The 13174-nt window shown below is 47.4% G+C and overlaps 1 protein-coding gene and 1 long non-coding RNA gene across 3 annotated transcripts in view; both read right to left on the bottom strand.

The window, feature by feature from the left end:
- The window catches only part of LOC138154407 (uncharacterized), a 1753-nt gene extending 1391 nt beyond the window's left edge, over window positions 1-362 (bottom strand). The window contains exon 1 of one of the 2 annotated variants that reach the window (XR_011166601.1): window positions 142-362. This is a non-coding gene — a long non-coding RNA (uncharacterized lncRNA). The remainder of the gene's footprint in view (window positions 1-141) is intronic. The other variant, XR_011166602.1, reaches the window with a different exon arrangement.
- A 5409-nt stretch (window positions 363-5771) lies between these two features.
- On the bottom strand, window positions 5772-12996 carry PA2G4 (proliferation-associated 2G4). The gene is made up of 13 exons (XM_069079114.1): window positions 12740-12996; window positions 11146-11274; window positions 10808-10913; window positions 10599-10668; window positions 10226-10318; window positions 9331-9394; window positions 9044-9122; window positions 8865-8943; window positions 8596-8729; window positions 7986-8080; window positions 7684-7811; window positions 7483-7536; window positions 5772-7272 (listed from the first exon to the last, which is right to left on the bottom strand). Exons 1-13 carry the CDS (start codon window positions 12825-12827, stop codon window positions 7207-7209), a joined length of 1185 nt encoding a protein of 394 aa, XP_068935215.1. The 5' UTR covers window positions 12828-12996; the 3' UTR covers window positions 5772-7206.
- Between the last annotated feature and the right edge of the window lie 178 nt (window positions 12997-13174).

Genomic DNA, 13174 nt, shown 5'->3' with positions numbered 1-13174 from the left:
TGGCTCTCATGGCGCAATGGGAGCTCTAAGGAGAAAGGAAAACAACAAAGTTAGTTTGGAGGGCGGTTGGCAAGCGCCGAATCCAGATGGCAGCAGATTGAGAACCCCGGCTAGGAGAGAGCAAAATGAGACCGCACTCACTCGACAAGATGGCGCTAAGAAGAAGAGGGAGAACGCTTCTCGCGCGTCTTATTTAACAATGCGATCGTGTCGTCACTTCCGCCCCAAGTCATTCACGTGTCCGCCCCTGCGGAGGGGCGGGGTTTCCAGCATAGGAGCAATGGCGACTGCCCTTTTTTTCCCCTTAAGCTTCGTGGGCCCTCGATTAAGCGGCGTATCTCAGGAAAATTCTTGGAGAAGACCCAGAGGAGTGACCACAAAAACATCCGCCAGGCTCTCGACCCCGCCGACGTTTTTCACTTCAGTTCTGCAGCAATTGCCCTTTTCCAACACGGCCTCTGGGGAGTCAAGGTCATTTCCGCCCTCACTCTGATGGTTTCTGGGAGTTGTAGTTGCCTTGGTGGCACCCGCCATTTTACTGTGGCTGCTCCAATCTCACCTGTGGAGGTGGGGTCCACTCAGTGGACGGGGGAAGAGGAAGAGGGACAAGTTACCTCTTAAGTATTTCAGTTTCATTATCCTTCTTTAGAAAAAAAAATACACATATATTTAAAATCAGCAACGAAAGAAAATCAAAATCCCCGTGATTCACCTGATCAAAGTGATCACCAGAGATCAAAACTGATGTCTACATTGGCCACGTCCAAATATTGTGCCTCATTCTGTGCTTCGAGCTCTGTCTCAGGAGATGTTTCATTATTAGTTCTCTGGAAGTGGGGCTGATCTCTGATATCACTGATAACAATTCCTAATTCTTTAGGAATTTAGGACAAGTTTTTTTTTTTTTAATCATACTGCAGTCATTTTATGAACTGTTCATCCTGGTTCTGCATCAGTCTAAATCTTCCCAGGTTTCTTTGCAAGCATCTCCTCCATCATTTCTTACAGCACAATAATATTCCCTCCCCTTTATAGAACATAGCCTGTCCAGTTATTCTCCAGATTTCCATTCTTTGCCACCTCAAAGAGATACAAATATTTTTGCGTGTCCTCAGAATGTTTTTTACTTAAGTCTAACCCTTCCCTTCCACTCCTCTCCCACTAATTCTCCCTTCTCCTATTTCCCTGAGTAAGTTGTATTTTTGTGCCCAACTATGTGTGCATTCTTTCCTTGACCAGTTCAGGTAAGAATAAGGTTCAGATGTCAGCCAGCTCCTCCACACCCCTCTCCTCACCCCAATTCTGTAAGATAATTTTCCCTAGCCTTCCATTCCTTTTTCCTTCACATCCTCAGTATATTCTTTTCTTAAGATAGTTAGGAAACAACAGAACGAATCCCAGGCGTTCCACCTAATTAGACTCCCTCTATGCCCTTGTTTCCCTTTGCCCCCTGATGTGCAGTGACTTCCAGTTACTCAGGCTCACAACCTAGCCTCCGACTGGACTCTTTCCTCCACCTGTTACCACTAATCATTGACCCCCTGGTCTTGTTAATTTTACCTTCTCAGTACCTCACCTATCCATCTTCTCTTACAGAACTCCTACCTAGTAAAAGTCCGCACTCGTTTTTCTTGGATTATTACAATAGACTCCTATCTCTCCCCTCCAATCCATCTTCCACTTGTCAAAGTGATTTTATTTTTCTTTTTTTTGGAGGGGGGAAGGCAGGACAGTTGGGGTTAAGTGACTTGTCCAAGGTCATGCTGGCTAGTAAATGTTAAGTGTCTGAGGCTGCATTTGAACTCAGGTCCTCCTGACTCCAGGGCTGGTGCTCTACTCACTTCGCCACCTAGCCACCCCCAGTGATTTTTCTTAAAGCACAGTTCTGACATCACTTCTCTGCTGAAAAAGCCTCTGTGACTATTACCTCTAGGATTAAACCCTAAATCCTCAGTTTGACATTTAAAACCTTTCACAATCTGGCTCCAGTCCATCTTTCCAGACTGGTTATACACATTTCTCCCCTTCTGCTCCAGTCAAAATGACCTGGCTACTTGCTATGTATCCAACAGACCACCTTCTGCCTCCTTGGCTTTGTTCCCTGTGCCCCCTCCTCACCTCTACTTCTTGGAATTAACAAGGTGATTTTAAGGCTCACCTCCTTAAAAAGATCTTTTCTGATTCCTCCACTTGGTGCTTCTCCTAAATTAACTTGTATTAATTTTGTTTATACACTCTATTTACTTTATCTGTGAACCCTGGTGTATGGTTCCTTTTCCATGTAAATGGTTCACTCCTAGAAGTAAGGAATATTATTAAGTGTCGGGTCTGTGCTAAGACCAAAGCTCAGTAGTTCTGGTCCTCAAGAAATTTACATATGTGTACACATGCATATATATGGTAATTCTGGAATGGGGGAGGACATTCCAGGTCTTGTCGTGTGTGAGGAACAGCAAAAAAGGGCAGTTTAAGCGGATGGTGGAGGGTAATGTGTAATAACGCTGGAAAAGTAGCATGGTGACAGGTTGTGAAGAGCTTCGAGTGATGCAGATAAGTTCATATTTCATAGAGGTGGTAAGGAGCTATCAGAATTTATTAAATACTCACCCTTTGTCAGTGCCCTCTGTCCTTGGGGGTCCCTGATTGGAGGAATGAAATGCTCCTTCTAAAACCTCCCTGAAAAGAGGGTGTCCAGGCCAGCCATCTCTTCATTTCCCGCCTAGCTAACCCCCTTTGGACTTCTGCATTGTCTTCTTTTTGTGTGTGGTCTTTTCCTCCTGAGATTTTAAACTCCGTGAGGGTGGGCAAAGGCTTGTCTTTCTCTCTCTAGTGCTTAGCACAGCACTTGGCACATAGTAGGCCTTGATAAATGTTTATTTACTGACATAGTCATACCTATATTTTAGGAAAAGCACTCTGGTGGCTCTAAGGAGAATGGATTAGTGGAGAGTGTCTAGGTAAAGGGATGAAGTCCCAAACTGGGGTAGTGGTTGTAAGAGTTGAGGAAAAGGGAATGTACAGAGAAATGTTATGGAGGTGGAAACATCAGAGCTCAACAACTGCTGAAAGGTGGCCCTAGTGGGAAGAGTGAGACTGAGACATCAGGATACCAGGGGTGACCAGGACAGAGGGCTCTTGATAGAAATGTGGAAGACAAGTGGGTTTGGGCTTTTGCTTTGGACATGTTGATTTTGAGGTCACTATAGGACATCTCATTTGAAATGTCCAGTAGGGCTCTGGTGATGCAGGACTGTAGCTCAGGAGAGAGAATGGGGATGAAGATAGAGATTGGGAGTCATCAACACCAAGGGGATAATTGAACCTCTGGGAGCTGAAGAAATCAGCAGAAGTGAGAGTATGTCAAGAGAAGAGGGACCATAAGAGAGCTGTTTTGCCAAGCTTCCTCTTGGCAAGTCATTCTCTAGGCCTCAGTTTCCTCATCTGTAAAACAGGGATACCTACTTGATGGGGATCTGCCCCATGGAGCAGGTAAGGTCACATGAGACAAGATATGTAAAGTGCTTTGTAAATTATAAAGCATTATCAGAAGCATTCTCAAAGTTTAATTGTTGGAAGGAAGGCAGATTAGAGATCAAGAGAAACTTAAAAGGGAAATCATCTTTCCCCAGGAAAATAGAAATCTAGGAAAACAGGAGAAAAAGTCCTCCCTGAAAAGGAATGGATAACTTTAATAACAACTAGAATAGTATTTTTATTTCTATAGCATTTTACATATGTTTTCATTTGGTCTTTCAACTTTCATTGACGTTTCAGAAACCAGTGCTTGCCCCTGGTCCTCCCAGCAAAACATACACACCTACGGCTACTCCAGAGTAAAGCCGGGTAGCTGAGGTGTGATGTTTCCCCATTCAATTGAGGTGGAAGGTCACTGGGCTGAATGAGTGAGTATCTGTCTCACTCTCACACTGCTACTTGAGCTATTCATTCCTCCAACTGCCTGAAGGTTACATGCAAAACAAGGGATAAAATAAGTCAAACTGGTCATTATATTTGTTATTTGTTAAATTCAGGATAAAAACTAAATGCAGTTCTACAAAGGAAAAGAAATTCCAGCTGGTAAAGCTAGAACTGTAACACCTGAGGAAGAGCCTCAAAGTAGGAACAGAATTGAGACATCATCATCCTCTACCCTTTGTGAATAAAACACCCAAATGCCAGCTCCTTTCAACTATACTTGCTGTCGCTCCCTGGGAAATAAAGGAAACAAGAAATCTCTACCATCTAGGTGGTGAAGTGAATAAAGCACGGGCCCTGGTGTCAGGACACCTGGGTTCAAATCCAGCCTCAGACACTTAACATTGACTAGCTGTGTGACCTTGGGCAAGTCACTTAACCCCAATTGCCCTGCCTTCCCCCTGCAAAAAAAACCAAAAAACCTAAAAATAAAGAAATCACCTAGTCCAGTCTCCTGAGGGATGAATCTCATTTACAAATGTCCCCACCAAATAGGCATCTATGAAGATCTCTCCTAATTAGGAACTTATAGCCCATTCCTCTCTTGGAAAGTTCTGGGCCTTAGCTAGTTTCCCCATACTGACCCAGGGTCAGCCAGTTTGATGCACTGAAGAGCTGAGGTACCTGTGTTGGAATTTCTTTGCTACTTGGATGACTTGGGACAATCATCCTTTCTCCATCTTCTTCCACTCATTTGTGGCTTCTAGAGTAGTTCTTTAGGGTCAAGAAAAACAAATCTAATTCTCTCCTGATGGTAGCCAAAATACTTCACACGGTTTTATGGAACTGGGAGTTTTGAGACCTTTGAGATGATCCCTTATTTTACAGAGGAAAATGAGTAATCCCTAAGGTTCTTTCCACATCAAAATCCTGAGGCCCAGATAACAAGACCTTAAGGTCATGAGTAATAATACCAGATAGCACTTATCATATTATATTTGTTAAGCATTCTACAAGTAGTCTTAGTTTATCCTCACAACCCTGGGAGGTAGATGCTATTACCATTTCATTCATCTCATTTTAGAGATCGGAGTAAACCAAGGAAGACTTCACAAGTTAAGCTGCTTAATCAGGGTCACATAACTAGTGTCCGAGATCACATTTGAACTCAGGTCTTACTGACTCCATGTGCAGCAGACTATCCACTGGGTGGAGCTGACTGGCAAATGCTCCTTTCTGCTACCCATTTTTTGAAGATGTCAGTCTCCCAGTTTTCTCTGCATTAATTATCCTTAAGTCACTTTAACTGTTCTTCCCATGTTAACCTTTCCAGGTTTCTCACCATTTCCTATTACAGTCCCTTAGATACAATTCAATTCAGTGCCTTTCCAAAAATGTTGATCCATACTCCCCATGAGTGTGATAGGGCAGCATTAGAAGTTGAAGTCACTTCTAAAAACTCAAGTCTCAAGCTGGATCTGTGTACAACAAACTTATGCAGTACATCAATTTTTTCCTGCATCTTCCTTAATCACACTCAGGTAGAAATAAACCACTAAATGAAAACAATATAGTACTTGCTATCATGGCACCAGATTATTGTGGCTTGCCAGGATCTTTTTGGACCTAGATTGTGTTATCCAACAATTAGCTATCCTTCCAAGGTTTTCAAAAAATGGTAGACATGCTTTCACTCAGATCACAGCTACTAATGTTAAGTAGAACAGGTTCTAGTGTGAAGATATGAGGCACTGTCTTACTTGCATATTGGCATATTAATAAACATGTTGGGACTTACAGAGATTTATCTGTTGCCCTCCCTCCAACCACATTCATCCACACACTGAACACAAATATTACTTATCAATTTTATTTTTAAAAAATAACAGAACATTCCTGGGGGGAATGGGGGGGGTAGGGTGGGTTACCCTATTATTTCTGAACAAATGGACTCAGCAAGAGGTACATTTTCACTCCAGAAAAATTAAACAACCATAAATCTCCCACTTCCTACAGACAAGTCTTAAATTCTAATCCAGAGAAATTAGTGGGATTTTTATTACTCTTTCATCACTCCCAGAGGACAGAATATAACTTAGATGGTATAAATGGCCCTCCTATTACGATAGTGGGGAGCTATCATATCCTAGGGAACCTGTTCCAGTTTACTGGAACTTGCTTGTCAAAGACACATCTACTAAGACCACCCCTCCCCCCCAACCCATCACCAAATGAGCAGCATTACAAATGGCACATCAGAAAATCATCAGCAAATCCAATTTCTTTTATTGACGCAATCTCGGTGCGTTTAAAAACCCCATGAGTTAGTGGGAGCCCCAGCTCCCTAAGATCCCACTTACTAACTGCCCCTCCCACAACAACCCACAAAGCCCCAAGAATCTGTACAATCCAAGTCAACAGCTTCAGAAAGGAGGAGCCCCCTCCTTAAGAGTCAATCTGCTCCCCTGACTCCTGCCCTCTCTCTCAGAAGAGGGATATTAGAGCACCACTCACAGGAACCAAACTGGCAGACAGGGCTTTCAGCTCTAGATTGGGAACTAGGGACAATTCCAGGAACAAGGTTGAGTTGAGACGGGTCATTTCTTTACAGTTCTGTGAGAAAACAAGTGGATCCTGTCCTTGTAAAAACTAAAAATTTAAACAAGAGGATCCATACAACAGAAGAGAATCCCAGAATTATAGGCTCCAGCTCCTACAAAATGGGAGGGGCCTGGCCAGACAGTCTGGATCTGAAGAAGATTCTGCTACATAAGAATCAAAATGAGAAATGGAGGAAGACACCTCCGCAACCCCATTTTGAGGCAAAGACAAAGACTTGAAGAAGAGGCAGAATGGGGCTGTCGCCCCAGACAAATCGTAAGATACTGACCACTAGGAAAGATGAGAGTAAAAAATTTCAGGGGAGGTGGCGATGGTGTATAAGCTAAATCGGCCCACCTGCCTCTCCCTGTAGAGCTGGGCCATCAACCCTGACCAAGCAGAGAGCAATACAAAAAGTTAGAAAGAGGGGCTTGAAGACAGGTTTTGACTCCTGATTTTATTATTCAATTTCTTTTTTCCGTTTAAAGTAGTCTGCGATGGCCAGGAGCCCTAGCCTCCCGAGGCCAGAGTCAGTCAGAGCTGGTAGTCATTGGAAGGAGGGTTGGTTGTAGGGATTGGGATGATCTGCCAGCGGTCCTGGGTGGAAAAGATGAACCGCCCTTTGTGGAGCCCAGGGTGTAGTAGGAGGGGAAGCAGGGGGAGTACTGGGCTAGGGAGATGGAAACCATCTCAGTCCCCTGCTTCATTCTCTTCCGCTGTTTCCCCAGTGGTGGCATTCTCTGCAGTCTTGGAGGCCTGGAACGGAAAGGACAACTAAAAACCTCTAACAGTTCGGATTAGTGTCCGGGTGGGTCAAGTTAGTGGGATCAGGGCACAGAGATGAACTTGTCAATGTTCTACACGAAGGCCAACACAAGTACAACCACCCCCACCTTCAACGAACTATTCTTCGACAACTGCAAACCAGCATGAAAGTCATGGAGCCAAACTATGAGGATAACTAACCTTCTTTTTTTTCTTTTTCTGGGTCTTCCGACTGGCTGAACTCTGAAGGAGTGCCTAGAGGGAGGGAAGAGAAAGCAGATGATACGCAGAGAAAAACCTCTGCATTTCTTATACTGAACTCCCTGAGGCCTTTCTCCCTCATTCTCCTTCCTGGTCAGCTGACGGAGGTCCTGGATGACCACCTCCCACACCACTACTCACCTTTAGCTCTGCGTCCTGGACCTCTAGCTCAGACTTATACAGCTCAGGCTCGAAGGGACCACTAGTTATCCGCATGGGACCATTGGGCATGAGGAGTACTGTGAATTTGAACTGGGCAACAAACTCACCTACGGAAGAGGGAAAAGAGTTTGAGGATGGGGTGGGGGAGGTGTGGATGGTCAGTGATTGCTCTCTGATACATTGAGCCCCCCCCCAACGAAGTCACTTAGCTACAAAGTCAAGGAATAAAAGTTAAGAACACATTACTTCTTGTAACACCCCCCCACAGTTCGAGTACTCACCTTCCTTCTCATATAGAACATTGAACGGCTGCAGTAACTCATGTTTGGCGCATTCCACCACACCCATCCGGGCTTTCTTTTCATCCTCAAATGCCCTATATTCCAGAAGATTTGGGGATTTAGGCACCCTCACCTCCCTGTCTGTGCTTTCAATAATTCAACCAGTATCTTTGCTCCTAATTTATGCAAGGCACTATGACGGGGGTATGAGCATGCACAGACAATGAGAAATTGTTCTGGCCCTCAAGGATCTTACATGGGGAGGATTCAACAGGTACACAATCAATAAATACAAGGCAATTTAAGGGGGTATACTGACAACTGGGCAGATCAGGAGAGGCTTCAGGGAAGAGGTGGCCCCTGAGCATGAAGATTCAGAGAAAGAGTTGCAGAGGGTATTCTTAGCACTAGTCCCTAACACTTCTGTCTCATCTTGAATTCAAGCTTCCCTAAGTGTATCACTTCCATCACTAAGCGTATGCCTGCTCCCTGTACCTTTGACTTGGGGGGAGACAAGTCTGAGCAGGTCATGGATAGAAGTAAGGATGGGTGTGTGCAGGCAGGCTCTGAGTCATCCCAGTCCCCAACTTGTCCCCACCAAGACTGGCACCTGAGAGTGAATGGCATGGCATCGAATCGCCTCTCCACCTCGCTGAAAAAGGCACGGGAAGTTTTCATTTTCAGACCATACTGTTTTGAAGGATCTCGCTTATAGATGGTAGTTCTTTGTCCTGCATCCTTGGCCTATAAGAAAATAAACAAGACCCAAGTCCCTAATTGGGTCTTTCTCCAGCCAAAACTTTAACTCCTCATGAGCACTGGAAGGAATCATGTCCCTTCCAACTCTGCTTGTCTTTCTCTCTCCTGGAGGAAGCTCACCTTGCCCTCTCCTGAGCTCACAAGAACATCCACAGCATAGACTTCATGGACTTCAAACTCAGCTTTTTCATGGTCCTTTCTGTTGAGAATAGAAGAAAAAGAGTATTAACAACTGGGGCTAAAGAGACTAGGAAGGAATATGGAAAGATTTAGCTAAGGACAGGGGGGTTGGGACCTACTTCTGCTGGTCAGTGGGGTTTTGAATGATGGTTTTTTCTCCATCGATGACATGTTGTTTCAATTGGTGGGACAACATACCTATGAGTAGAGAGGAGAGAGCGAGCCTTTGGCACCTGTGGTCACAAGGAGGAAGTTGTCAAAACCCACCTCCCTTTCTTTGTAAGAGAAGTTGTACAGAAGAGACAACAAAGGGAGCTTGATCTTGAACGCCAGGACGGATCCTGAGTCTTATCTCCTGGCTGGACATTCATTCTGGACATATAGACCCTTTAACCCACAACCTCACCTTCTATTGGTGTGCAGTTAAATGAATGCGCAACTTTGTTCCAGGCATCTGTAACTTGTGTGTTCTAGAAGGCACAAGATCAAAATCAGGATAACCAGGCAGAAACTTACAAAGTGAAAAGTCACCACTGAAGGCTCAACCCCCCCACCCCAGAACAAATGGGAACTACTCAGAATTGTTTCTCAATCTTTTTGGTCTTAGGACCCCTTCATACTCCTAAAATTTTTGAGGATGTCCCAAAGAACTTTTGTTTATATAGATATTATCTATTGATATTTACCATATTAGAAACCAAATGTTTATTGTAAAAATAGTTTTGACCACGGAGGCCAGGTAGCACAGCAAGTAAGAGCACCGGCCCCAGTGTCGGGATGATCTGGGGATCGAATCCGGGCTCTGATACTTAGCACCACACCCAGAAATGACTGGCCTTGTAACCTTGAGCAAGTTACTTAACCCCAATTGCTTAAAAAAAAAAGTTTTGACCCACAGACCCCTGGAAAGGCTCTCAGGGACCCCCACACATCCTCAGGACTGTGCTTTGAGAATTACTACCCTATAACAATGACTTTTTAAATTTTTTTATATCGTATCCTAAAACTACATTCATATCAAGCTTTCCATGTTACTCAGAGGGGAGGATAAAAGTAACGGTTTCTTTCTTCACCTACGTCAGCTATATGCCATATGAGAAGGAAGAAAAAGAGAAAAGGGGAGACAGACAAGTGGTAGGTGGTGAATAGGTTTCAGGAAGGCCCATAGAGAACTGATGTTAGGAAACCCTGCCTTGGGAGGCAGCTAATCAGAGACAATTCATTTTGGGGCATGGGGTTAATTGGGAAGGTGAGGGGAAGGCACAAGCCTCCCTATAGTTGTATAAACCATACTCCCGTACCTGGTTTCCAGGCTTGACCAGGCGAAGGGCTGCCTCAGCACAAAGGTGAGCTGCCTTAATCACATCTGCTTTTCTCCCTGTCACGGGAGTGCCCTTCAGATAAGAGAGAAACAATCAATACCTTTGCTTGAACATAAGCCTCCACATGCCCATCTAGTGAGTAAGTAGGGAGAAAAGTAACTGTTTCTGTTTTTCTTTATGATCAGATACAGGAACAGGGAAGGCGTACTTTAAACAAAGTCTTAGTTTATCTGCCTGTAGAAATGGATGTCTAGGTATTTTAATGGCTTGGGTTTGGGAGGGGGAGGACGTTGGCAACACAGCCACACCCACATAGCTTGCCTCCTTGTACCAAAAAGGTCAAGCCACACACCTTAGTTGCATCAACCACGAAACTGTGGGCCACGTTTGCAATGAAGCCATCCACATGAACTCCTAGGTCACTAAAAGACACAAATGGAGCAGAGTGTTAGGAACATGATTTCACCTACATGGGGCTCCAGGACCAACCTGGGTACTATGGGGGGAGGGCTTGAACTGAGGCTGAGGAGAGGGAGGGCCTCTGACTAGTAAGGGACTTACATTTTTACTAAGTCACCCTCCTTGAGGATGTAGTCCTGGTCGCTCTTCAAGGGGGAGAAGTGACAGACACAGTTATTTACGGAGATGCTTGTAGGGAAGGCAATACCTGTAAAAAAAGTGGCTGTCAACCCCAGTACCTGCTTCTCCCTAGTTCTAGTACCCCTAAGCCTTCACCAGACTCCACCCAGGCTTAGTCAAGTTGGATTGGGAAGGACAGGTCTCAGGTCCCCTGCCCCACCTATATTCCCCCAAGTATTTCAACCCCAGAGATGGTTACATAAGTTGTGGATCATATGAGACTGGGAAAAACTTAGGAATCTAGTGAGGGACTCAATTACCTTTCTTCATCTCCTTTTCCTTCTTGAAGATCTTTCCCGTCTCCTCCATGATCATGGCATCACCCTTCTCACACAGACCCAGCACAGATGCACCTGAGGTTGATGCCTCTACCACCACCCTCAGGACTCCTGGAAGGATAGATGGGTACCTTGCTTAGAATTCCAACACTTCAGCCTCACAGGCACCAAGCACAACGTTGGTAAAATAACCTGGATACTGAGCCCTGCACTCTTGGCCTCGAGTTCTCATATCCCAGAAAAGCTGCTGGAAAATATAGATAGTCCCGTTCCCCCCCCCCCGTCCCTGAAAAAAGAATTCCCTTTGCAACTCTGGGTCAAAATACAACAGACTTAATAACTCCAGCCATAGTCTTTCTTTTATCCTTCTCTTACGAGGCTAGTTTATGAACTTTAAAAAGGGAAAACCCATGTGCAAGAAAAGCAAGCTAGAAGGTTGTTTATAGGCATCGAGAACAGAGGGAAGACGGAGATGAATGCCGAGACTGATGCCTTGTTAAATGTCCTCTTCTTCCACCTACAGACATCCTTAAATTAGGTGTGTGTTACTAAGTACAACTCACAACACTTCCCCATTGCTCACAAACTTCCTAAGTCGAATGGAATTGAGCGTTGAGAGCACATGGGTCAAAAGCGGCCGGTGACTTTCTAAGCACAATTGTTTTCCTCCTCTTACAAACTTCCAACAGCCAAACTAAAAAAAGTTCTAAAGCCGCCCCCGTGGAATGTGTTCAGACCCCCATCTGGGGCCGTCTCTTGGGCCAGGCAGGTTAAGCACTACACGGTACCAACCTCCACCCCCTACTCCAAGCCCCCGGGACAAAAGGAGAGACACGACGCTCTCCAGAGGGCTCGGGGACACAGCTCGGAGACGTGGTCCGAGGAATTTCTGGAGAGAAGCGGGAAATGGTGACACCTGTCCGGCAGCAGGGACAGCAAGGGGACGACTGCTGGCAAAGTCACCGCAAGCCAAAGAAAGGCTCGGAAAACAAGCCGCTCTGCAGCAGCGCGGGGGGACCCGAAGGCACCCCCAGGGACGTGTCAGTTCCCGCGGAGAGCCCGGCTCCTCTAGGGCGTCCCCGGGCCCTGGCTCCGGGGCAGCGGGCAGGCTGCGGCAGCCCCAAGCTCCGGGGGAGTCCCCGGCGCCCGAGCCGGGCCCGGGGAGCCCCCCTTGGGAGGCGGAGGCAAGGAGAAGAAAAGGCCCCGGCCAAGCACGTGGCGGGGCAGCTGGTGTCAGCGGCTGCCGGGGAGGAGGGAGCGCCCCGCACGGGGGACTGGGCAACACGTGCCCGGGCCGGCCCCGGAGCTCCGGCCGGATGCAGAGGGCGGCCCGAGCCCTGGACCCGGCGCCGCCCGGGACCAACCGGCCCAGGTCCCGGCCCCGGCGCCGTTTCCCTCGAGGCCCCCGGAGCCCGAAAGGGGCGCGCCCTTCCCTCGCTGCCAACTGCCCGGCGCCCCAACCGCCCGGCCCCGGCGGGGCTCCTCCGCACGCCCCGGGCCGCCACCGCCGCCACGGAGCCCGAGGCTCGCCCGCGCTGGAGCCCGCCCGCCTCAGCCCCCCCCGGGCCGCACTCACGGTTGGCGATGTCGCCCCCCCTCTTGTCCTTGGTCACCACCAGGTCCTCGGCGATCGTCTGTTCCTGCTGCTCGTCTTCGCCCGACATCTTCCCGCCGCCGCTGCCGCCGCCGCTGCTACCACCACCGCCGTCGCGGTCTCCTCCTGCTCAGCCGCCTAGCTTGTGGCCGGAGCCCCCGCGGTACGTGAGGGAGGAGGGAGAGCTAGCGAGCGAGAAAGCGCGAGCTAGCGGGCGGGCGGGCGGGCGGGCAGGCGCGAGCGAGCAAGCGCGCGGTCTCCGGCGTAGGGCACTCTGGGATGGCGAGTCTTCGCCACCGCGGGTCACTACTGATACGCGGCACCAGGTGGACTACAACTCCCGGCCTGCCTCGCGCCCTCCAAGTCAGGCCCCAGGGCCTTGCCTTGCACGCCTGTCCTCACGCCGGGCACGCTGGG

Source organism: Petaurus breviceps, unplaced genomic scaffold, assembly GCF_028583685.1.
Source record: "Petaurus breviceps papuanus isolate PSGF00001 unplaced genomic scaffold, PetGlider_PUasm1.0 154, whole genome shotgun sequence".
NCBI lineage: Eukaryota > Metazoa > Chordata > Mammalia > Diprotodontia > Petauridae > Petaurus > Petaurus breviceps.
The sequence above is the reverse complement of the archived record's forward strand: the minus strand, read 5'-3'. Positions and strand labels throughout refer to the sequence as shown.

What these genes read in the sequence shown, in the direction of transcription:
- PA2G4 (XM_069079114.1), bottom strand. Translation starts at nt 12,827, where the DNA reads ATGTCGGGCGAAGACGAGCAGCAGGAACAGACGATCGCCGAGGACCTG. An exon ending in TGGTCAAGCCTGGAAACCAG is followed by an intron (nt 9,395 to 10,225) that starts GTACGGGAGTAT and finishes TGTGCCTTCTAG; the next exon opens with AACACACAAGTTACAGATGC. An exon ending in GCCATGCCATTCACTCTCAG is followed by an intron (nt 8,081 to 8,595) that starts GTGCCAGTCTTG and finishes TCTGGAATATAG; the next exon opens with GGCATTTGAGGATGAAAAGA.